The 24,711-nt window shown below is 49.3% G+C and overlaps 1 protein-coding gene across 2 annotated transcripts in view; it reads left to right on the plus strand.

Moving 5' to 3' along the window:
* The window catches only part of SNX29 (sorting nexin 29), a 603,019-nt gene that overhangs the window by 522,531 nt on the left and 55,777 nt on the right, over nucleotides 1-24,711 (plus strand). Inside the window, exon 20 of one of the 2 annotated variants that reach the window (XM_069569984.1) lies at nucleotides 9,878-10,017. In XM_069569984.1, coding sequence (XP_069426085.1) covers nucleotides 9,878-10,017 — 140 coding nt within the window. Of the gene's footprint in view, nucleotides 1-9,877; nucleotides 11,227-24,711 lie in introns of those variants that run through there. The other variant, XM_069569985.1, reaches the window with a different exon arrangement.

Here is a 24,711-nt window from a genome sequence, read left to right on the forward strand (position 1 = left end):
CAGCCCATTGGCCACCAACAGTCTTTCTAAATGCACTTCCTGCATCCCACCTCCATCAGCCGCCTCTTTCACAGTCCCTGAGGCTGTATGTGATCCAACCCCGCTGCTCCAGCCTCGGCTCCCGGGAGCCACTCAGCTCAGCCCCGCCGGCCTGCCTTCTGCCGCTCCCATAAACTGCACTCCTCCTTCCTACAGCCTCCACACTGCTGTTCCCTCTGCCTGGCATGCCCTTCCTCCACTGAGGGCTCCCACGTAGACCCCCGACGGTGTCTCTCCTCCAAGAGATGCTGAAGAGCCCCTTCAGGAGTCGGCTCCTCAAGTGAGACCCCGTCTCTGTCTCTCACACGAACTTGCCTCACGCTCCCCTGCTCACCTTTGGAAGGCGGCCTCCCAGCGCTTGCCCTGTCTGGGCACTACTGTCTGCCAGTCTGTCCCCGCCCCATGCACAGAGACACTCCCTGAGGAAAGGCATCCTGGCTGAACATCCAGAGACATCAGCATCGCAGAGCCTGGCAGACGATGCTGGCCACCAGGCGCTTAGCTTAGGGTATCACAAATGACATAGACACCACCCTTACCCCATTTTGCAGATGAGGAACCGCAGCTCTGAGTGGTTTAGCCGCCACACAGTAGAGCTGGCCAGTGGCAGTGCAAGCTGTTCTGGAAGGTCACCTGGAATGTGATCACCTGGAACGTGATCGTCTCACTGGGTGGATCTTGAATGGGTCTATGGTGTCTTGGGCAATCCACAGAGCCGGGTCCCCAGAGAGGCCAGCCGGGATGGTGGCCCTGTGCTTCCCCTGTTGAGGGCCATTTCACAGGAGAGGCCAGGGGCCTGCACTGGATGCAGTGCCCTCTGTCTGTGCTCAGTGGTGTCTGACTCTGTGCGACCCCATGGACTGCAGCCCTCCAGGCCCCTTTGTCCATGGGACTCTCCAGGCAAGATACTGGAATGGGCTGCCATTTCCTTCTCCAGGGGATCCTCCCGACCCAGGGATCAAACCAGTGTTTCTGTGTCTCCTGCATTGGCAGGTGGATTCTTTACCACTGTGCCGCCTGGGAAGCCCCTACACCCTGGTTTTCACATTTTGAGGCTACACAAGCCCACTAGCAGCTTGCGGTGAAAAGGCACCACCATCGGCCCCTTTGGTCAGTTCAGTTCAGTCGCTCAGGTGTTTCCGACTCTGTGACCCCATGGACCTCAGCAGCCAGGCCTCCCTGTCCATCACCAACTCCCGGAGCTCACTCAAACTCATGTCCATTGAGTCAGTGATGCCACCCAACCATCTCATCCTCTGTTGTCCCCTTCTCCTCCCACCTTCAATCTTTACCAGTATCTGGGTCTTTTCATATGAGTCAGTTCTTCACATCAGGTGGCCAAAGTATTGGAGTTTCAGCTTCAGCATCAGTCCTTCCAGTGAATATTCAAGACTGATCTCCTTTAGGATGGACTGGTTGGATTTCCTTGCAGTCCAAGGGACTCTCAAGAGTCTTCTCCAGCACCACAGTTCAGAAGCATCAATTCTTTGGTGCTCAACTTTTTTTATAGTCCAACTGTCACATCCATACATGACCACTGGAAAAACCATAGCCTTGACTAGACGGACCTTTGCTGGCAAAGTAATGTCTCTGCTTTTCAATATGCTGTCTAGGTTGGTCATAACTTTTCTTCCAAGGAGTAAGCGTCTTTTAGTTTCATGGCTGCAGTCACCATCTATAGTGATTTTGGAGCCCAGAAAAATAAAGTCTGTCACTGTTTCCCTGTCTGTTTGCCATGAAGTGATGGGACCAGATGCAATGATCTTAGTTTCCTGAATGTGGTTTTAAGTCAGCTTTTTCACTCTCCTCTTTCACTTTCATCAGAAAGTTCTTCAGTTCTTCTTCACTTTCTGCCACAAGGGTGGTGTCCTCTGCATATCTGCGGTTATTGATATTTCTCCTGGCAATCTTGATTCCAGCTTGTGCTTCATCCAGCCCAGTGTTTTGCATGATGTACTCTGCATATAAGTTAAATAAGCAGGGTGACAATATATAGCCTTGACAAACTCCCTTTCCCAATGTGGAACCAGTTTGTTGTTCCATGTCCATTTCTAACTGTTGCTTCTTGACCTGCATTCAAATTTCTCAGGAGGCAGGTCAGATGGTCTGGTATTCCTGTCTCTTGAAGAATTTTCCACAGTTTGTTGTGATCCACACAGTCAAAGGCTTTGACATAGTCAATAAAGCAGAAGTAGATGTTTTTCTGGAACTCTCTTGCTTTTTTGATGATCTAGCAGATATTAGCAATTTGATCTCTGGTTCCTCTGCCTTTTCTAAATCCAGCTTGAACATTTGGAAGTTCACGGTTCACGTACTATTGAAGCCTGGCGTGGAGAATTTTGAGCATTACTTTGCTCGCATGTGAGATGAGTGCAATTGTGCAGTGCTTTGAACATTCTTTGGCATTCCTTTTCTTTGGGACTGGAATGAAAACTGACCTTTTCCAGTCCTGTGACCACAGGACTTTTGGTCAGAACCTCACTAATCCTGAGGGGGAATCTGATCTGAACCAGACTGCATTCAACCTGCTGAAGAATTGCCAACTTTGTTCTGGGATGGACTCCACCCTTAAAAAAAAAGTTCCATAAGCAGTAGGCACATTTGAAAATTCAGATGTTCGAATACACACTAGGTATGAGGTAACACCAACACATTATCATTCATCTTATTAGAGATGACCGCAGTATTGTGATACAATAGGAAAATGTTCTTAGTGTTTTAGAAATGCACCCTGAAGTGTTTAGGGATAAAACATCATGATAGGTATAATTTACTTTGAGACAGCTTAGCAAAAAGGTGAAAATGATGAAATATGGTAAAGGGTTAAGACTTTATTAGATAAAGGGTCTTGAGGGTTTATTATACCATGCGCTCTACTTTCTGCCATAATTTGAAACTTTCATAGTGAAAAAATGAAATGACAGTCCTGGGAAAGACTGAGGTATTCTGAGATCTTTACAGCCTCACCACATCCTGCTGAGTCGTGTGTGGCCACTCAAGGCGTCCAGACCCCCAGGATGAGATTGAGATCTGAGGACATTGTGTCCAGGCAGAGGCTCATGGTCTGATGACAGCCCCCACCGTCCTAACCCTGCCCCCATCATTCCGGTGTGACCGGCTTCCTTCTGCTGCAACCGACGGGCAGGTGCATGTTCTGTGAACTGCGTCTTGACTGGGAGGTGCCTTGGGGTTTAAAGGACCCGTAGATTTTTCTTCTGTAAATTGAAGAGTGTCTTCAGAATTGAAGGCAGCTCTCCTTTGCTCATCGGCCGATGACCTGGGACCCTACTGAACTGCCTCCAGGTCCTGAGACCTCTTACAGTTTCCCTACCCTTCCTGAGCCTCCACTGTGCTAGAAATACGCGTGCTGGGAAAGCGCTGAGCGCAGAGCATGCATGAAGACTCCACAAATACCCGTCTTTAGTTCTGAATGGCTCAGTAGAAATTGCTCAGCTGTCAAACTCAGATTGCTACCATGTTGGGTTTCATCAGAAGCTGGCTGGGGTTTCCAGGGACTGGCGAGCTCGAGGATTCAGTGCGTGGCAAGGATGTGGGATTTCTCAGGTGGTCACCTTTCTGCTAAGCCCTTGTTGGCCCTGGGACCTGGGCCAGCAGAAGCCCTAGTGGAAACAGTCAGATTCGACCCCTGGGTGGGATCCTCTGACCTTCATTTGGGGGTCCTCCTGTCCTCCCCTCCAAGGGCTGTATAGCCCAGCACTGCCCACAAGCCAGACGGGGAGCCATCCCCACCCTTCTTGGTGCTCAGAGTGTTCTGAGCATCCCTCCTCTGAAAAAGGAGAAATCCCCATGAGTTCTTCGGGGGCTGCTGAGCCCCTTTCTTGCCTTTCTGCCACAAAGCCTTTCAAGCCATCCTTGAGGGTTTCTTGCGCGGATTAAAAACCAGGCCTGAGTGGCTCCGTTCAGCATTAACCTGGCATATTAATCACCTTCCCAAGGAGGAGGATCTAATTGCTTATGATGGGTTGAAACTTGGAGTCCGCAGAGCAGATCCAGGCATCAGACAGGTGAGCGGAGCCCGAGTGGCTGAGCTTGGGGCAAGGACCCGCGGTTCTGGGGCGATGCCTCCTGCCCCCACTGACGAGATTCCAGCCCCAACCTGGGACCGAGCTGGCAATCAAGTTGGACAGCCAGCCACGGTGTTGGTGCGCCATTCCCCCCGGAGAAACATCCCGCTGAGGCACTACATCAGAGGGCGGCTCTGGGAGAAAAGACCTTGCTGTGACCTTGAAGTGGCCCCCAGGGGGCAACAGATGCTCTGTGTTCCTTCCTCCCCACTGGCATCCGGAGGAGGGTTGCAGATGAAACTCAGGGCACCCCATAAAATCTGAATTTCAGATAAACAGTGAATAATTTCCAAGTCTAAGTGAGTCCCAAATATTACATGGAAAGGTTTTATTGTATAGCCATACTTGAATACTGAAAAATTATTGAGTCATGAATTATTGAATATGGAGTTATGAATACTGAAAAATTCATTGTTTATCTGAAATTCAGATTTCACTGGGCATCATGTCTTTTTATTTGCTAAACCTGGCAGCACTTAAGAATCTCCCGGCTGTGCTTGGGTTCTTGGCAGAGCCTTGTGGGGATAGGGCTTGTCCTCAGATGTCTCTGAGCATGTGGGTGCCTTCTGCAGACTTGCAGAGCCCCAGGCTGGCTGGGGCGGTTGACGAGGGGGCAGTGAGTGTCATGATCTGGGTGTGGGGCCTCGTGGGCGAGCAGCCCAGCCTCGCTATGGGTTCCCTCATTTGTCATGTGAGACTCATCAGAGAGGACGTCTCGTGTCCCTGTGAGGATGAGTAACCCTGTTCCTCCCATCCCCTTGCTCTGCCATGCCCTGTTCACCCCACTCAGCCTCCAGTCTGGAAGAAGCATCGCTTCCTCAAAGAAGGATGTCCCCCATCCCCAACGCAGGCCCAATTTCCTTGTTCCAAGCCAGCCCCCTCTCCCCGCCACCCCCCAGCTAGTTCAGATGCATATGAGCAGGTGGGGCTCTGGGGTCTGTGGGGCCCATGGCAACAGGCAGATGGAGGGCCCCTCATGCCGAAATTATTCAGATTTTCAACATGGGGATAGCAGGTCACCACACGGGTCCAAGTTCTCACCCTGGGGCATGCCTGGAAGCCAGCCCTGCCTATGAGGGCCAGGCAGACATGGGGGTGTGAGCCAGGAGGGTTCTGGGCATGGACCTGGGGCCCTGTGCCTGCCTCGGGGCCACACCAAGCAGACCCTCACCCCCAGAGTGGCCGTGGAGTGGGGCCGTGTCACTACGTCTCCTCAGTTCAGTTCAGTCAGCTCAGTTGCTCAGTCGTGTCTGACTCTGCGACCCCATGAATCGCAGCACGCCAGGCCTCCCTGTCCATCACCATCTCCCAGAGTTCACTCAGATTCAGGTCCATCAAGTCCGTGATGCCATCCAGCCATCTCATCCTCGGTCGTCCCCTTCTCCTCCTGCCCCCCCAGTCCCTCCCAGCATCAGAGTCTTTTCCAATGAGTCAACTCTTCACATGAGGTGGCCACAGTACTGGAGCTTCAGCTTTAGCATCATTCCTTCCAAAGAAATCCCAGGGCTGATCTCCTTCAGAATGGACTGGTTGGATCTCCTTGCAGTCCAAGGGACTCTCAAGAGTCTTCTTCAACACCACAGTTCAAAAGCATCAATTCTTCAGCACTCAGCTTTCCTCACAGTACAACTCTCACATCCATGCATGACCACAGGAAAAATCATAGCCTTGACTAGATGGACCTTAGTCAGCAAAGTAATGTCTCTGCTTTTGAATATACTATCTAGGTTGGTCATAACTTTTCTTCCAAGGAGTAAGCGTCTTGTAATTTCATGGCTGCAGTCACCATCTGCAGTGATTTTGGAGCCCCCAAAAATAAAGTCTGATACTGTTTCTACTGTTTCCCCATCTATTTGCCGTGAAGTGATGGGACCGGATGGCACGATCTTCGTTTTCTGAATGTTGAGCTTTAAGCCAACTTTTTCACTCTCCTCTTTCGCTTTCATCAAGAGGCTTTTTAGCTCCTCTTCACTTTCTGCCATAAGGGTGGTGTCATCTGCATATCTGAGGCTATTAATATTTCTCCCAGCAATCTTGATTCCAGCTTGTGCTTCTTCCAGTCCAGCGTTTCTCATGATGTACTCTGCATATAAGTTAAATAAGCAGGGTGACAATATACAGCCTTGACGTACTCCTTTTCCTATTTGGAACCAATGTGTTGTTCCATGTCCACTTCTAACTGTTGCTTCCTGGCCTGCATACAGATTTCTCAAGAGGCAGGTCAGGTGGTCTAGTATTCCCATCTCTTGAAGAATTTTCCACAGTTTATTGGGATCCACACAGTCAAAGGCTTTGACATAGTCAATAAAGCAGAAATAGATGTTTTTCTGGAACTCTCTTGCTTTTTCCATGATCCAGCAGATGTTGGCACTTTGATCTCTGGTTCCTCTGCCTTTTCTAAAACCAGGTTGAACATCAGGGAGTTCACGGTTCACGTATTGCTGAAGGCTGGCTTGAAGAATTTTGAGCATTACTTTACTAGCATGTGAGATGAGTGCAATTGTGCAGTAGTTTGAGCATTCTTTGGCGTTGCCTTTCTTTGAGATTGGAATGAAAACTGACCTTTTCCAGTCCTGTGGCCACTGCTGAATTTTCCACATTTGCTGGCATATTGAATGCAGCACTTTCACAGCATCATCTTTCAGGATTTGAAATAGCTCAACTGGAATTCCATCACCTCCACTAGCTTTGTTCATAGTGATGCTTTCTAAGGCCCACTTTACTTCACATTCCAAGATGTCTGGCTCTAGATTAGTGATCACACCATCATGCTTATCTGGGTCGTGAAGATCTTTTTTTGTACAGTTCTTCTGTGTATTCTTGCCACCTCTTCTTAATATCTTCTGCTTCTGTTAGGTCCATACCATTTCTGTCCTTTATCGAGCCCATCTTTGCATGAAATGTTCCCTTGGTATCTCTAATTTTCTTGAAGAGATCTCTAGTCTTTCCCATTCTGTTGTTTTCCTCTATTTCTTTGCATTGATTGCTGAAGAAGGCTTTCTTATCTCTTCTTGCTATTCTTTGGAACTCTGCATTCAGATGCTTGTATCTTTCCTTTTCTCCTTTGCTTTTCACCTCTCTTCTTTTCACAGCTATTTGTAAGGCCTCCCCAGATAGCCATTTTGCTTTTTTGCATTTCTTTTCCATGGGGATGGTCTTGATCCCTGTCTCCTGTACAATGTCATGAACCTCATTCCATAGTTCATCAGGCACTCTATCTATCAGATCTAGGCCCTTAAACCTATTTCTCACTTCTACTGTATCATCATAAGGGATTTGATTTAGGTCATACCTGAATGGTCTAGCGGTTTTCCCTACTTTCTTCGATTTGAGTCCGAATTTGATAATAAGGAGTTCATGATCTGAGCCACAGTCAGCTCCTGGTCTTGTTTTTGTTGACTGTATAGAGCTTCTCCATCTTTGGCTGCAAAGAATAGAATCAATCTGATTTTGGTGTTGACCATCTGGTGATGTCCATGTGTAGAGTCTTCTCTTGTTTTGTTGGAAGAGGGTGTTTGCTATGACCAGTGCATTTTCTTGGCAAAACTCTATTACTCTTTGCCCTGCTTCATTCTGCATTCCAAGGCCAAATTTGCCTGTTAGTCCAGGTGTTTCTTGACTTCCTACTTTTGCATTCCAGTCCCCTATAATGAAAAGGACATCTTTTTTGGGTGTTAGTTCTTAAAGGTCTTGTAGGTCTTCATAAAACCGTTCAACTTCAGTTTCTTCAGCATTACTGGTTGGGCATAGACTTGGATAACTGTGATATTGAATGGTTTCCCTTGGAGACGAACAGAGATCATTCTGTCATTTTTTAGATTGCATCCAAGTACTGCATTTTGGACTCTTTTGTTGACCATGATGGCTACTCCATTTCTTCTGAGGGATTCCTGCCCGCAGTAGTAGGTATAATGGTCATCTGAGTTAAATTCATCCGTTCCAGTCCATTTTAGTTCACTGATTCCTAGAATGTTGATGTTCACCCTTGCCATCTCTTGTTTGACCACTTCCAATTTGCCTTGATTCATGGACCTGACATTCCAGGTTCCTTCCTGTGATCATGTATGGATGTGAGAGTTGGACTGTGAAGAAGGCTGAGTGCCAAAGAATTGATACTTTTGAACTGTGGTGTTGGAAAAGACTCTTGAGAGTCCCTTGGACTGCAAGGAGATCTGACCAGTGCATTCTGAAGGAGATCAGCCCTGGGATTTCTTTGGAAGGAATGATGCTAAAGCTGAAACTCCAGTACTTTGGCCACCGCATGAGAAGAGCTGACTCATTGGAAAGAACTCTGATGCTGGGAGGGATTGGGGGCAGGAGGAGAAGGGGACGACCAAGGATGAGATGGCTGGATGACATCACGGACTCGATGGACGTGAGTCTGAATGAACTCTGGGAGATGGTGATGGACAGGGAGGCCTGGCGTTCTGCGATTCATGGGGTTGCAAACAGTCAGACACGACTGAGCGACTGAACTGAACTGAACTGATGCAATATTGCTCTTTACAGCATCAGATCTTGCTTCTATCACCAGTCACATCCACAACTGGGTGTTGTTTTTGCTTTGGCTCCATCCCTTCATTCTTTCTGGAGTTATTTCTCCACTGATCTCCAGTAGCATATTGGGCACCTAATGACCTGAGGAGTTCCTCTTTCGGTATCCTATCATTTTGCCTTTTCATACTGTTCATGGGGTTCTCAAGGCAAGAATACTGAAGTGGCTTGCCATTCCCTTCTCCAGTGGACCACATTCTGTCAGATCTTTCCACCATGACCCACCCGTCTTGGGTTGCCCCGCAGACATGGCTTGGTTTTGTTGAGTTAGACAAGGCTGTGGTCCTAGTGTGATTAGATTGACTAGTTTTCTGTGAGTATGGTTTCAGTGTGTCTGCCCTCTGATGCCCTCTTGCAACACCTCCCATCTTACTTGGGTTTCTCTTACCTTGGGCGTGGGGTATCTCTTCCCAGGCTGCTCCAGCAAAGCACAGCTGCTGCTCCTTACCTTGGACGAGGGGTATCTCCTCACTAGTTTCTCAGAAAGGGTGGAATTTGTTTATTAATGAAATCCTTCTTAAATAGTGGTAACTGATTCCAATTTCAGAAAATTCCCGTGAAGGCAAAATTAAGCACCCCCTCTGGAGGGTGGCATACTAAGTGTGATGAATGACGCTGTGTGCTGACCTGTGTGGTCACTGGGTTTATTTATCTCCTCCATCAGGGCCACTGCAGGGACCCTTTGTGTTCATGGTCTGTCCCAGATCCCAGCGCTATGCTTGGGCATGATGCAGGTGCTGAGATTTCATCCGTTCCTGGGAATACACTGTAGGAAATTTCATGAACCTGCACTGCCCCCACTTAGTAATAGTGGGACTTCCCTCATGGCTCAGATGGTAAAGAATCTGCCTGGAGTGCAAGAGACCTGGGTTTCGATCCTTGGGTTGGGAAGATCTCCTGGAGAAGGGCGTGGCAACCCACTCCAGTATTCTTCCCTGGAGAATCCCATGGACAGTGGAGCTTGGGAGGCTACAGTCCATGGGGTCACAAAGAGTACACGGCTGAGTGACTAACACACACACACACACCAGTAGTAGTATCACGAGCATCTCCCCTGTTGCTAAGTGTGGTCACACGTGTAAAGCCTGAGGCACACTTGCACTCGATCTGGGTAAAGAAGATTGTTGGTTGTGTGTTCTCTGGGCGGTTGAGGAAAGCAGAAAGCATATCTGAGGACGCCTGTCTATCTGTCTTCCCAGGACGCCAAGTTTGTGGAGGAACGCAGGAAGCAGCTGCAGACCTACCTGCGCAGCGTCATGAACAAAGTCATCCAGGCAGTCCCTGAGTTCACCGCCAGCCCCCAGAAGGAGACCCTGACCCAGCTGATGCCCTTCTTCGTGTGAGTACTGGTCACGTGCTCCGCCCAGTGTGGCCTGCCTTCTCTCCTCTGAGGTTACGCTGCGGCACGTGTCTGTGTCCTGGACACCCCAGGAGACCTGAGGGGGTGAGCCTGCCAGTCAGCATTGTTGATTCGAGGCTCCCCAAAATTCAGAACTCTGCAGTTTCGTCCTTTGGTACATTTTGATCGCAGGAAGGATTGCAGCCCAGAGGTGTCCCGGAGTTAAAGTAGTCTCTCTCAGACTTTCTTAGCATGTCAGCAGTGAACCCAAGGAAACTTCTTGAAAGACTCCCACTGGTGCCGAGCTTAAATTACTTTCATATTTGTATGACTCAAGTATAAGCCGACTTAAAACTAGGTATATAGACCTTGTTCTTACAGGTTGTATAAAAGTAAAAGCAAAAAAGATGTTTACATATCAGACACTTAGGACATTATCACAATTCAGAATTGTTGGTTAACACAGTGACCACTGCTTTTTTGAAACCAAGTCTTTGCTCACAGTGATATGCAGAAGAAACTTGGCTTCTCCCAAGCTTGCCACATACCTTGCCAGTGATCCACGTGCTGACCCCACCTGCCCTTGACCCAACTTTCCTTGGGTCACGTTGCTGGAGAACATCTATTTGAGCCACACTTTGGGGCCGGTGGGCCTCACTGGTGTCACTGCCTTACCACTGATTATTCCCCATAGTCCTCATCCATCTCTTATCATATCAAGACGTCTGCATGCTTGGATTCAGGGAACCCAACCAATGAAGCTGCTGTTAGTTTTGATTGAGTCTTCAGATGCTAGAGAATATAATTATACTCCACCCTTGAATCACATGGAGGTAAGAAGCACCAACCTCCCTCCCAGTTGAAAATCTGTGTATAACTTTTCAGTCCCCCCAAACCTAGATGCTTATAACCTACTATTGACCTTACCAATGACATAAACAGTCAGATAACACATATTTTTGGGTGTCTACATTTATTTTATACACTTGTGACATTCCTAGCTTTCTCTTAATTTTTTAGTGTTTCTAGACTATGTAGTTTATCTGCGAGTTTTTAAATCATTGCAAATCTTCAAAAATCTTTCTAATATGTCTATTGAAAACTATCTGTGTATAAGTGGACCTGCTCAGCTCAAACCCCTGTTGTTCAAGGGTCAACTGTATATGATTTCTTTTTTTTTTTTAATTAAATTTTAAAATCTTTAATTCTTACATGCGTTCCCAAACATGAACCCCCCTCCCACCTCCCTCCCCATAACATCTCTCTGGGTCATCCCCATGCACCAGCCCCAAGCATGCTGTATCCTGCGTCAGACATAGACTGGCGATTCAATTCTTACATGATAGTATACATGTTTATATGATTTCTAAAATGTTATCATTGTAGTGGAAACGATAGACCTAAGGATCCATATAGCAAACCCATGGGCCTCTGAAAGTAGGTTGAAACTTGTCATTTGATAAAGACTGGTTTGCTGATAATGCAAGAGTTTCCTTTTCCTGGAGCTCTTCAAAATGGGTGTGCTGAGGGGTTATGGATCTGTTTTGTCCTAATGGTGATGCTGTAACTCAAAATGGGGCTTATTTCTGCTTTTTTGTGTGGGGAGTATCTTTGGCTTCACCCTTTCTGGAATTTCCAAGTTGAATTTCCAACCAGACAGACATTGGCAGGACTCAACTGCTCCATGAAATTAAAAGATGCTTGCTCTTTGGAAGAAAAGTTATGACCAACCTAGACAGCATATTAAAAAGCAGAGACATTACTTTGCCAACAAAGGCCCATGTAGTCAAAGCTATGGTTTTTCCATTAGTCATGTATGAATGTGAGAGTTGGACTATAAAGAAAGCTGAGCGCCGAAGAATTGATGCTTTTGAACTGTGGTGTTGGAGAAGACTCTTGCGAGTCCCTTGGACAGCAAGGAGATCCATTCAGTCCATCCTAAAGGAAATCAGTCCTGAATATTCATTGGAAGGACTGATCCTTAAGCTAAAACTCCAATACTTTGGTCACCTGATGTGAAGAGCTGACTCATTAGAAAAGACCCTGATGCTGGGAAAGATTGAAGGCGGGAGGAGAAGGGGACAACAAAGGATGAGATGGTTGCATGGCATTACCGACTCAATGGAAATGAGTTTGAGTGAGCTCCAGGAGTTGGTGATGGACAGGGACGCCTGGCATGCTGCCTTTCATGGGGTCACAGAGTCAGACACAACTAGGCTTTGAAACTGAAGCCAAATCTGCTTACTTGTATCCCTCTAATTGTTTTAGGACCTTTATGAGAAGATTCAGTTGTTCTCTGCTATCTCTGATAAAACAAAAGATGTCTCCCCCTCCACCCCTCCAAATAGAATACACCATATGGTACTTTTCTTTCATTTGGTAATTTGTGCCGCTAGGGGCTTGATTTTGTTTTGAAAACACCACTACAGTGCATGAGAGGAGGCCCCCTTTTCTTTTTACACATTGCGTATTGTATGTACTTGGCTGTGCTGGTTCTCAGTTGCAGAACGTGGAATCTCTTAATTGTGCTGTGTGGGATCCAGTTCCCTGACCAGGATGGAACCCAGGCTCCTGCTTTGGAAGCACAGAGTGTTAGCCACTGGACCATCAGGGAAGCCCTGCTTCTTTTAAAGGCAGCCCCCTCGCCTGTGATGAGCACTAGAAATCAACTTCTCACTGACTCGTGTGTGTCTGGATCAGATTTCCTGGTGGAAATGGAGTCCAAGACGTGGTCCTAAGACCCCGATGTGAACGGCTGCCCACCTCAAGTGTGAGAAGAATAGGCTGCCTCGTAGGGGTGAGCTGGTGCCCCCACTGCTGGGGTGGGTGGTCCAGGCAATTCTGGTGGGCCATGCACCAAACTCCAGCCTGTGGAATTGCAACAACCGCCTGTTAACATAGGAGCGTCTTAGCGTGTCGTGCAGTCCCAGCCACACTGGCTGCCATCAATCACAGCTGAGAAATAAAGCTCTGTGCCCAATTAGCATGGAGAACGTGGGGTTCCATTGCGTGGGCTGTAAAACATACAGGAGAGGCTGTGGCAAAGGACACAATATTGACATGAGACTGGACGCAACCTTGGTCTCAAATCCAGTTGATATCAAACAGCTTTCCTTGCAGTTCCACTGCTCGCCACCCTCTCCTCCTCTGTCTTTTTGAAGTCAGATGGTGCTATAGGTTGGAACTTGCAGATCATTTCATGAGGGAGTGACAGAAGGCAAGCCTTGCCCTGGTCTGTCCTTGCCAGTGACCTCCATGTAATCATGTCCTGTCTCTGCATCCTTCTAGAAAACTATCTCAGCTCAGAAGCTCACTCTGAGAGAGTCCCAGTTAAAAAGCGTCTATATCAACTAAGGAAATAACCACCCCCCAAGCATGATTATTCTCAGAATCTTGACAGATTTCCTCAGGTCTCTCCTTTTTTATTTTATTTATATATTGGCTGTTCTGGGTCTTTGTTGCAGCACGCAGGCTTCCCTAGTTATGGCGCATGGGCTTAGTTGCCCCTTGGCACATGGGATCTTAGTTCCCTGATCAGGGATCAAACCCACATCCCCTGCATTGGAAGGCGGATTCTTAAACCCTGGTGGTGGTGGTGGTGGTTCACTCTTTCAGTCACGTCCGACTCTTTGCGACCCCATGGACTGCAGCACGCCAGGCTTCCCTGTCATTCACCATCTCCCAAAGAGTGTATTCCCACTGGACCACACCTGGCTGAAGTCACAGAGTGCTGCCCTGTCCCCGCCAATGCCCCCTCATCCCTGGACACTGAGCCGACTTCCCTGCCATTTGCTGTCAGCGTTTGGCTGTTGTTTACCCACAGTCACTCGCATTACCTGCCTGGCCCGGGAGACACTCGAGTTTGCACTGCTGGCTCTGACCTGCTGCTCAGCCGTGTAGGCTCCGGCTGTGAGGCACCCACGGTGCATCGCTCACCCTCTGTGCTCTGAAGTGTGTTCCATGAGCTCGTCCACCGCTGAGCATCCGTCAAGATGGTCCCTTTCCCGTGAGGGGCAGGAGGGTGAAGGGAGGCAGGGGGTTAAACCTAGCGGGTAGAGTTTGCTCATTTTTCTTCACCGAAATCCTTCAAGCGTTCAGGGTTGTGCAGGGCTGGCATCCAGTATTCCACGGCACCTGCTTTTACACACACTTTTCCGCTTCGTCTTTCCTGTTTAACGTGTCAGTATTTCACTGTGTTCTGCAAGGGGCAGCATGACTTCCAAGGATTCTGCCATCTGCACACGTCTGAGAGCTGAGGAATCAGCAGGTTGAATTCTTTTTCTCCAGATCTCTCTGCCTCCCATTGAGTTCCTGGCTAATGCCAGCAGCAGTCAGAATTACAAAGTAGGACAGTAGGAAGTGGGCCGTTTCTTTCCATTTTGAACCCTGTGTGTGCCTGGCCCACGTGGAGAGTAGAGCCTGCCCCCCAAACCAGCGAATAGACAACATACCCTAATACCCTCTTCCTTTGGGGGACCCCACGGTGTTTGCATCCTCCTGGCTTTTTGGAGGGACAGGCAGACCCCAGGACGTGATACGTGGCAGATGTGAGCAGTTACTTCGGGAAATGTCGCGTGCTCCTTGGAAGGTGCATTAATGAAGAGGGTGGAGATCATGGATTCCAAGAAGTCATTCTGCAGAACTGGACTGCAGCTCCGTGAAGACTCCAGTGATTTGCGGTGCTGTTGTTTAGCGTATTATTAAAATGTTTTTCTGCAGAGTACCTCAGCCTTGGGAAATGCACCGTTCTGCCACTCCGTGGAGGGAGAGGAGTTCCGGGGGTGGGGGCGGGAGTAATGTAGGGCACAGCACACCCTCCCCACCGGATTCTCGGCAGAAAACACGGTCGATGTTTGCCCCACTCCCCGCCCCCATCTGCTGCCACATTTACTCTCAAAGCTGTTAAACATATTTTTTGCAGAAATAGGAGCTGCCACGTTCTCCCTGCGAGCGGGAGGTTTGACTCAGGGTTGAGATGTTTCAGCCTGGGTGCCTCCAGGATCACGCGGAGCCCAGTGGACATGCCACTCTGCCAGGGGCCACTCACAGCCACATGGTTCCTTCCCAGGACACTGGGCTCACACTGCTCTTGGGGACTGGCCCAAATCTCCCAGGCCAGAAAAGAGTGCAGACCCGGTTCAAGCCTCACTCTTGAGGCCAGATTGGCAGACTGGTAAGATGTGGGTCATGCTTAAAATGAAATATCCATGTGAGTGATTTATGATGGGCAGATGAGTCTGAGACCCCCAGTGTCCAAATGGAAAGCCTGGGGATTTGGACGTCACTGCTGTTCCCCACTAGCTCTGCCACAGAGGAGGAGGGTGATCTCGGGCCAGGATGCAGCCTCTTGAGTCTTAGGTTCCTTTCGTGTGAAATGAGAGGAGAGGTATGGATGCGGGGTGGTAGGGGAGGGCTCTGTGTGAGAGAGGAACTCAGCCGCTTCTCTATGTCGACTGCAGTTGATGACGAGACTGGTGAGAAAGACCAGAAGAGAATCCCCACAAAAACCCTACGGACATTTCTCTGTCTCTCTCTTCATCCATCTATCCATCCATCCATCCATCCATCCATCATCTATCCATGTCTACAGGTAAAAAGCTGGGTCCCAGGAAATTTAACCGGGTTGCCTAAGGTCCTGGTGAGAGCAAGTTGCAGGGCACAGCAAGAGTCCAGTGCGCTGCCCTGAGCTACAGGGACTCTGAGTGCTCGGCACATAGCGTGTGCTCGTGAAACGCTAACTGATAACATGACTTCTTCCGGAAGTCCGCCTTTCTCCCCCTCCTTCCCCGCAGGGATCTCGCATCTAGACGCAGTGGCTCAGGGAGAAAGCGTTAGCACCAGCTGGGCTCTGGCTTTCTGTGGACTCTGAGGGCCCATGGCAGCGCTCCCTCTAGGGACCAGGCCTCTCCCCCAGGAAGACACCCCATCCCTCAGCTCATTACCTGGAGGTCTCTCCCCGGGGGGACCCTCCACCCTGTCGCCTGGAGAGATGACATGCAAAATGCCGCTTGATCACCTCCATCTGCTGGCCTGTGGAGGGGCCGAGTCGAGGGATGCAGAGAAAGTGCAGTCCCCCAGGGTACCGGCCCTCCTCGTCCGCAGGACTCCCTCCCACAGAGCTCAGAACAGATGACTCTTTCTGAAGATGACGAGGGTGACAGCTATTCTTCTCTGTGAGTCAGATGCCCCCCTGCCCCACACACATCCCACCAGTGACAGTAATTATGTTTCACTCCTGCTGTTTCTTTCTGTTTGGTGGTGAAGAGGGGCGAGATCAGCTTCACAAAGCTGATGATGGTGCAGCTTTTACAAGTCCAGGAAAAGTGGGGGAGCCTGGAACACCTCCAGGGCAGGAACACAGCTGAGCAGATGCATGGAAAACCCCCGTCAAAAGGACTTCTGTTCGGCAAACACCCCTGTCATCCAGTCAGTGTTTACTGACCACCTGCTAAGGACTCGACAGGCACTGAGGGTGTAATAGTGAACAAAACAGAGATAAAGAGCGTAAACCACCTCAACGGAGTGAAGAGAGATGGAGAATGGACAAATAAACATGTCGTATGGTGCTAAACAAGAAGGTCTCTGAAGGAAACAGAGAGACAGACTAGGGAGTCCCGGGCATGTGGGTGGTGTTTCTACCAGATGGTCAGGGAAGGCCTCTCCGAGGGACGACCTTGTGGATTTCCGAGGGAAGGGTTTTCAGATAGAGGGAATAGTGAGTGCAAAGGCCCTGAGGCAGGAGGGAGCCTGGTGTGTCGGATGAGGCCTGTGTGGCCAGAACAGAGAGCAGGAGAACGAGGCTGGAGAGGCCACCAGGGTCGGGTCACGCAGGGCCTTGGAGGCTGTAATAATGATGTCAGGATTTGCTCCAGCCTGAAGGGGTCAGGGCAGGAGTGCGACGTGACCTGCTTTATGTTTTTGCATCCTCACTCTGGATGTAGATTAGAGAACAGAATCAGGGCGGGGGCGGACGGAGGCGGAGGGGAAGGCTTTTGTAGGGTCCAAGCAGGAAGAGGTGGTGGGTTGACCAGAGTGATGAGAAGAACCACATGAAGGGTGATTGGACCCCAGATACATTTGAGGGCTGGCTCTTGGGGGTGAGAGAAGAGGATTATGACACTCTTTTGAGGTCCTAACAGACCAGGCAGGTGTGGAGATGCTCTGTGTTATTACGTTCAGATAACCCTGTATTCTCTGGTGGCTTCCCTGGCTCAGATGGTAAAGACTCCACCTGCAATGCGGGAGACCTGGCTTCAGTCCCTGGATGGGGAAGATCCCCTGGAGGAAGGCATGGCTACCCACTCCAGTATTCTTGCCTGGAGAATCCCCATGGACAGAGGAGCCTGGCGGGCTACAATCCATGGGGCTGCAAAGAGCTGGACACGACTGAGCGACTAAGCACAGCACAACCCTGTATTCAGGTCACAAACACCTACGTGACTCCATGTAGGCGTCTGGGGTGGTAAGGAAGTTGGTGGGGAATATCACCGTACAGATGACTAAGACAGGCCCCCAGGCCTCAGGGTCAATAGGTGTGTGGTCATGCAGTTATTCCAAGGCAGCGTATTTTCCCTTCTTTCCCGAGCTCAGTCACCAGGAAATTTGCAGAGTGCCTGGGCAGGTGTCAGACTGTCCCATTTGTAGCCCCACTCTGCTTCGGACTAGCCATGTGGCCTTGGGCAGCTCACTGAATCCCTTCCAGCCCTCAGCGTCTTCCTCTGTACAGTGGCAATGTTCCCAGCACCTTCTCATGGGGCCAACAGGGTTCCACGTGCACGTCGAGCTCTTAGAATGGCACCTCGCACATAGTAAGCCCTGTATGTGCGTAACTATTTTTTACCAGCAGAAAGGGAGCACGGGAAAAGGAGTCTGGGGAGCAGACGTTTTGGAGGAAGTGATAAAATCATGGTATTAAAAAAAATCCTGGAGCACTCCAGAAAGATATAAGAAGGAGAAGTAAACAGCACACCCCGCTCCGCTGTGTGTCGGGCCCCCACCCTCTGCGATCACTGTCAAGCTTCTTATGTAACTTTGCGGAAAGCGTCAATACTTATGTAAGCCAAAGCCAGGCTCCAACCAGCCCTCTGTAGTTTGCCTTTTTAATTTAATAAAGCTGGCTCATTCCCTTTGAAAGCTACAGAGTACTCAGTGCAATGGCTGTTTCATAATTTATTTTACCATCGCTCCATCTGAATGCTTAAGAGGTTTCCAGATTTGGCTCCCTCAAACAGTATTGCCAGAAACGTTTCAAGTAGATGTACGTTTTGGCAGGTAGGTCTGTGGGACTGATCTTTCGAAGTGGTTCTGGCTCTGGGGACAGGCACGTGTTTGAATATTGACAGGTAACACTAACCGCTACCCACTCATACCGGTTTGATATGCACCATTCTGTTAGACATGAAGGGGAGATGTGTTCCCCCCCACCCAGATGTGCAGAACAGCTGCAAAGCTCAGAGGCCCCCTGTCCTCCACTGCAGAGAACAGGGCACTGCCCTTGTGATCAGGACGCCCTGGAAGGCAGGGCTGGGAGCTCAGAGGTCTTGAGCGAGTTGCCATGTTGGTCTCCAAGAAGGGACTCCTTGCAGGTCTCTGAGCTCAGGTCTGTGCTGCAGGAGGATCCTACTGGCAGTCGGGGATGGGGCGTGAGCGCTAGGGAGACTGGGCAGGGTGCTTTTATAAGAGCCCAGAGAAAAGGTGGGAGGGCCTACACCAGATGATGCGAAGATTTTTTTTTCCATTTTTTTTAAATCAATGAATTTATTTTAACTGGAGGATAATTACTTTACAGTGTTGTGATGGGTTTTTGCCATACATTGACATGAATCAGCCATGGGTGCACGGGTGTCCCCCCCATTCTGAACCCCCTCTCACCTCCCTCCCCACCCCATCTCTTGGAGCTGTCCCAGAACACCGGCTTTGGGTGCCCTGCTTCATGATGCCAAGATTTTGAGGCTAAATATCTGGGTGGGTGATGATCAAGGGGACAAATGGGAAACTGGTTTTGGAGTAGATGAGAGTGTGGGGTGTTGGGCATAGAGACGGTCTCTATGGGGTCTGGAAGGCAAGAGAGGAAGGTGAGTGTCTCCTCGGATGGCAGCCTCTGGACTTGGTATCAGCTGTGAATTCCTGCCTGCATTTCTCAGGAAGCATCTCTCTCTCCAGATCTCAAGAAAAACAGGAAATCAAGAAAAAGTATGATGATTCTTCTGTGAAAATTAAAGCATAACAGTCAACATCCCTGGTTGAAGGAATCCACATTAATGAGGCAAAAGCAAGAATAGGAGGAGCCACACGTGGAGTTGAGGGCCAAGGTCAGTGGTTCCAGGAACTAGGGCAGGAGCTTGTAGGAGAGAAAGGGTCACGATCTCATTAGTCATTCTTGCCTTCAGCTGATGCCGTGTCATAAGCAGTGTCTGTGGCTCTGCCCACTGCAAACAGTGAATTATTCTTGCAAATAAAATAAATACTAACAAGTTTATTGCATAAAATCACTGCAGATGATGACTACAGCCACGAAATTAAAAGATTGCTTACTCCTCGGAAGAAAGCTATGACAGACCTACATAGCATATTAAAAAGCAGAGACATCGCTTTAATGACAGAGGTTTGTATAGTCAAAGCTATGGTTTTTCCAGTAGTCATGTACAGATGTGAGAGTTGGACCACAAAGAAGGCCAAATGCCAAGGAATTGATGCTTTCAAGTTGTATTGGAGAAGATTCTTGAGAGTCCCTTGGACAGCAAGGAGATCAAACCGGTCAATCCTAAAGGAAATCAACCCTGAATATTTGTTGGAAGGACTGATGCTGAAGCTGAAGCTGTGATACTTTGGGCCACTTGATGTAAAGAGCTGACTCACTGGAAAAGACGCTGATGCTGGGGAAAGATTGAGGGCAGGAGGTGAAAGATCATGAGATGATTGGATGCCATCACCAACTTATTAGACATGAGTTTGAGCAAACTCTTGAGAAATAGTGAAGGACAGGGAAGCGTGCGGCAGTTCCTGGGGTCACAGAGAGTCGGACACTTAACGATTGTACAGCACCTTACTTGATGTGAATGGCATTCTAAGAAATAAGTTTCAGAGGCACAAAATGTCCTTAAATTGTCCTGTTTTGACGCAGGACTCTCATAGGAGATTCACACATTGCATTATTATCCGAACAGGACCCCTTAGTGTTCACTAGCATTCCCCACATTTGACTATTTGCCCTAGGCTATGATTCTTTGTGAATTACCTCTGAACTTACTGTTTCTTCCTTATTGAGCAGATCATGTTAGAGTTCCACAATAAAGAGTAAATTGTATGAAGAATGTTGGGACTCTTTTAAGAATAACTTGTGATTTGGGGAATGAATTTCCAAGAAAACACTCAGGAATTACTCTGCAATCCCTAAGACTCATCTCTTTAAGGATTTTGGAAACCCTTCTTGGGAGACAGTTTCCGGGCGTGAACTTGGGAATAGGGGTCATGGTGCCCGGGGTAGGGCCCTCAGGGAGATAGGGTGAGCAAGAGGAGGTGACAGGGAAGGAACTGCAATAGATTGGGCCAGGAGCCAGCAGAGCGGAGAAGACAGGAGGCAGAAACCTGGAGAAAGCTGGGTCAGGGTTGCCAGGGGAGAGAGCATTTCCCAAAGAAGGCTTCCTCTGCGTGAACAAGCTGCCAAATTCACACCTAGTCCCAGAGCAGTAAGAATAGCAAGCTGTCCTCCTTCCTCGCTGCCAAGTTGGCTGAGGAGCGTGGAGCATGTGGCAGAGCACAACTGTGGTGGCGTCCCTGCCACCCGCGTCGGGGGAGGGTGCCACGAGCAAAGCATCGAGGGCAGCGGGGGTGGAGCGCCTGTGAGGTCCCCAGCTGCCTGGTTGGCCTGGGGTCTTGAGGGGGTCACAGTGGGCGGTCAGTTCCACAGCTCTGCTTAGAAACGTGTGCCGTTGACCGGCAGCTCTCTCTGCAGGGACCTTTCAGGACCTGGTTGCTGTCCAAGGTCCTGGAGGACTATTGGCCTAGTCTTGTAGGTTGGGGCAGTTAATTCTGATGTGGAGCCCCTTGCAGAGTTCAAAGTCTCCACCTGGGGATTCTGCCCTGGTGGCTTTGTGGCCGGTGTCCGGCCATTATTTCAGAAATCATGACCCTTTGGGGCCCTGGATTCTCTAGTGATTCAGACACTAGAGAATCTACCTGCAATTCAGGAGACCTGGATTCAATCCCTGGGTTGGGGAAATCCCTGGAGAAGGAAACGGCAACCCACTTCAGTGTTCTTGCCTGGAAAATTCCATCAACAGAGGAGCCTGGTGGGCTACAGTCCATGGGGTCACAAAGAGCTGGGCACAACTGAGTGGCAATCACTTTCAATAACTGATCAGGTAGAGGTCAGCTGGGATTGCAGAACCTTTGACTCCTTTTCTGATATGTTCATGCTTCATTTGGATTTGGGGCTTACGAGTTGGCATTAGTGGTACAGAATCTGCCTGCTAACGCAGGAGATGCAAGAGACATGGGTTCGATCCCTGGCTCGGGAACATCCCTAGAGGAGGGCATGGCAACCCATCCCAGTATTCCTGCCTGAGAAATCCCATGGACAGAGGAGCCTGGAGGGCTACAGTCCATGGAGTCGTAAAAGGAATTGGCATGACTGGGCGACTGAGCATCTGAGCGCATCTAGATTGACGGGACAAAGCACTGATGTCTCATCTCCAGCTCAGAGACGGCTTTACTTCCATTGCTGCCTTTGTCATTGTCTCTTAGCTTCGGGCTCTTACCCTGCCGTTATTAATCAGGTGGCTATTGGGAGAGGAGGGAGTTCACCCCCCACACTGGCACCCTAATTGGGACAGATATGCCCGGTGGGAGCCACCCCCCTTGTTTCTGTGATCTTTCACCATCTTGCTTATGGACTTTGCACCTTACGTCATCTGGGATCAACAGAGCAGACAAACACCCCGAGTATATCCCTGTTGACTGGACTATGACCACAGCAAACTTGGATACCGATAGGGTCCAGGCAGGTCTTGTACGTGAATTAAGCCAGTGAGCAGTGTTAATAGGGAGGTGTGGGGAGTGGAACTCAGAGTGTCAGGCCCTCCTCAGCCTAGTTGATTATCACTGAGACCACAGGTTGGTGGTCTGCGAACTTTCCAAGAGATGGCAGATGCCCATATGAAATCTGACTCTTAAATTAGTTGGCAGCTAGTTTGTCTGTCTGTCTGCGGGCCAAACACAACAGCTATGGGCTGCATGTGGCCCACTGTATTCATGTGCCTTCTGGAGCCCAAAGGGCCTGCGTTAGACGAATCTGTTTAAAACCTGAAGAAATTTGGGGCAGGCAGTGATACTCAGGCAGTCACAGAGGACAGTGACAATAGCATAACAGCCAGGGTCGCTCTGACCCCAGATGCTCAGGACACAGCGGCCCCTGCAGTTCTGACTGAGGCCTGGTGAGTGACGAGCCCACTGGAACAGGCCTTAGGGAGTAGACATTGGCTCAGCTTCCAAGAGTAACCCGTCAGCCCTGTTGCTTCCACAGTGAAGAAGGTACTGTATTCCCAGAAAGGGGCCTTGACCAGCCAGATGTTCGGCTCCTCCAGGTAAGGTGCCTGCCAGAGCCTCCCACATCTTCTCCAGGGCTGTTCTTTTCTTATCTTTGTGTAACCACAGGCCATCCAACCCAGGTCTCCTGCATTTCAGGCAGACACTTTACCTTCTGAGCCACCTGGGAAGCCTTGTGTAACTACAGGCCATGCTTATTTACCTGTAAAAAGAACATGGCCAGTAATTATGTGGTTTTGCTCCTAGCAAGAGGAACATGGCTCCTTGGAGGACAGTTACCCTTCCAGGGAATTGGTCACAGGTTATTAGGGTTGATATGTTATTGACAGGTTGTTAGGTTCATGGACAGAGGAACCTGGTAGACTACAGTCCATGGGATTGCAAAGAGTTGGACACGACTGAGTGACTAACACTTATTAGGATTGTAAAGGAAGTCTGGCCATCTCACCTGTTAAGTTCAAGAAACATATTCTCTTCATGGGTACAATTTACCTGAAGGGCTTTTGTGCAGAGCAGCTTTTTACTAAGATTGTGTTTGTGTCTGTGTGGCTCCATTTTTTTTTTTTTTTCACTCACTGCCCCTACCCATCTAACTCTTGTTGGGTCTCCTCCTGCCTCTAACTCCATGGTTCTCAACTAGGGACATTATTGCCTTCCTCCCCAAGCCCAGGGACAGTTGGCAGTGATTAGAGACATTTTTGGTTATCACACCTGTAAGAGGCGGAGGGCTAGAGTCTAGTGGGGAGAGGGCGGGATGGTGCTCAGCATCCTACAGTGCACAGGACAGCCCCCACAGCAGAGAGCCACCTGACCCAGGTATCAACCCCACTCCAGCCCAAGAAGCTGGTCTGTCATTGGATCTTTTTTTCTTCTTTTTTTTCAAATTTTTGCTTGCACTGGGTCTTCACTGTTGTGTATGTAGGCTTTTCTCTCCAGTTGCAGCAAGGCAAGGGTGACTCCTTATTGTGGGGTGCAGGTTTTTCTCTCGTGACAGAGCACAGGCTCTAGAGCACGCAGGTTTCATGGGCTCAGTAGCTGTAGCACAAGTTGCTCTGGGGCATGGGGGGTCTTCCCAGATCAGGGATCAAACCTGTGTCCCCTGTATTGGCAGGTGGATTCTTAAACCCTGGACCTCCAGGGACGTCCCTGTCATTGAATCTTGTTTAGCAAGCTGCAGATCCCTCAGGTCCCATGGCTGCGAGAGAGGTAAGAAGACCCCAGGAAATGGGCCAGGAGTTGTTCTCTCATTAAGTCCTCACATCTCCCCTCTGAGGTTGGGGTTATTGTTCCCATTTTTCAGATGAGGAAACAGCCTCTGACAGTGACAGGACCTGCCGTAATCTCACAGCTGGAGGTGATGGAGTGAGAAGTGTAAGCTGGGTTTATGTGGTTTGACAGTCTCTGTTCTGTGTCATGATTCCATCAAAATGAAGAACTTGATAAAACATTCCTAAGTATCTTCTGATGGGCTGTTGCCAAGTTCAGGATTCTGATTGTGGGTTATCCACACCCCAGGAAGTAAGCCTGGCTTTGTCACACTCATTGCCGTCCACTTGCCTCTTCTCTCGGGGGGTCTCTGGCATGGGCTTGGGCCGCTACTTTAAACCTTTCTGCACCATCGCTTCTTACCGTGCATAATCTGGTCTAGGGCAGCTGCTTGGCGCTGTCCAAGGTCCTACCCATCTCTGCCTCTTTGGGGTTAGCTCCCAAAGTAAATGTTGTGGAAAGAAAGGGAAAATGGGGCTGAGGGTTCAGAACTCATGAGGGCTTTGACCCAGTTGAAAAAAGCGGTCTTAGATACCCGCTCCTCAAGCACTTCACACCCCCCCCCCCCCATCCCTTCCTCAACCGGTTTGCTCACAAGCCTCAGCCCTTTCTTGTTCATGAATCTAATATACCCAGGATGTTTTAACTGGGCCAGAAAGGAGAACCGAAGTTCTGCTTGGGCCCTGGGAACTCTCCTTTGAACGCAAGTCTGCTGGCTTAGCAAGCATCACTCAGAAGATAAAGCGGGTCATGGGCTGCTGAGCGAGAACAGGATGCGTTGTTTTTATTTTTCACACATGAGAACTTGCTGTGACAAAGTTTTGGATGTTTTTCTCACTAGCTTGTTCTGGGAAGGCAGGTTGAGAAATTACTAATGCAACA

Source organism: Ovis canadensis, chromosome 24 (genome assembly GCF_042477335.2).
Source record: "Ovis canadensis isolate MfBH-ARS-UI-01 breed Bighorn chromosome 24, ARS-UI_OviCan_v2, whole genome shotgun sequence".
Taxonomy (NCBI): Eukaryota; Metazoa; Chordata; class Mammalia; order Artiodactyla; family Bovidae; genus Ovis; species Ovis canadensis.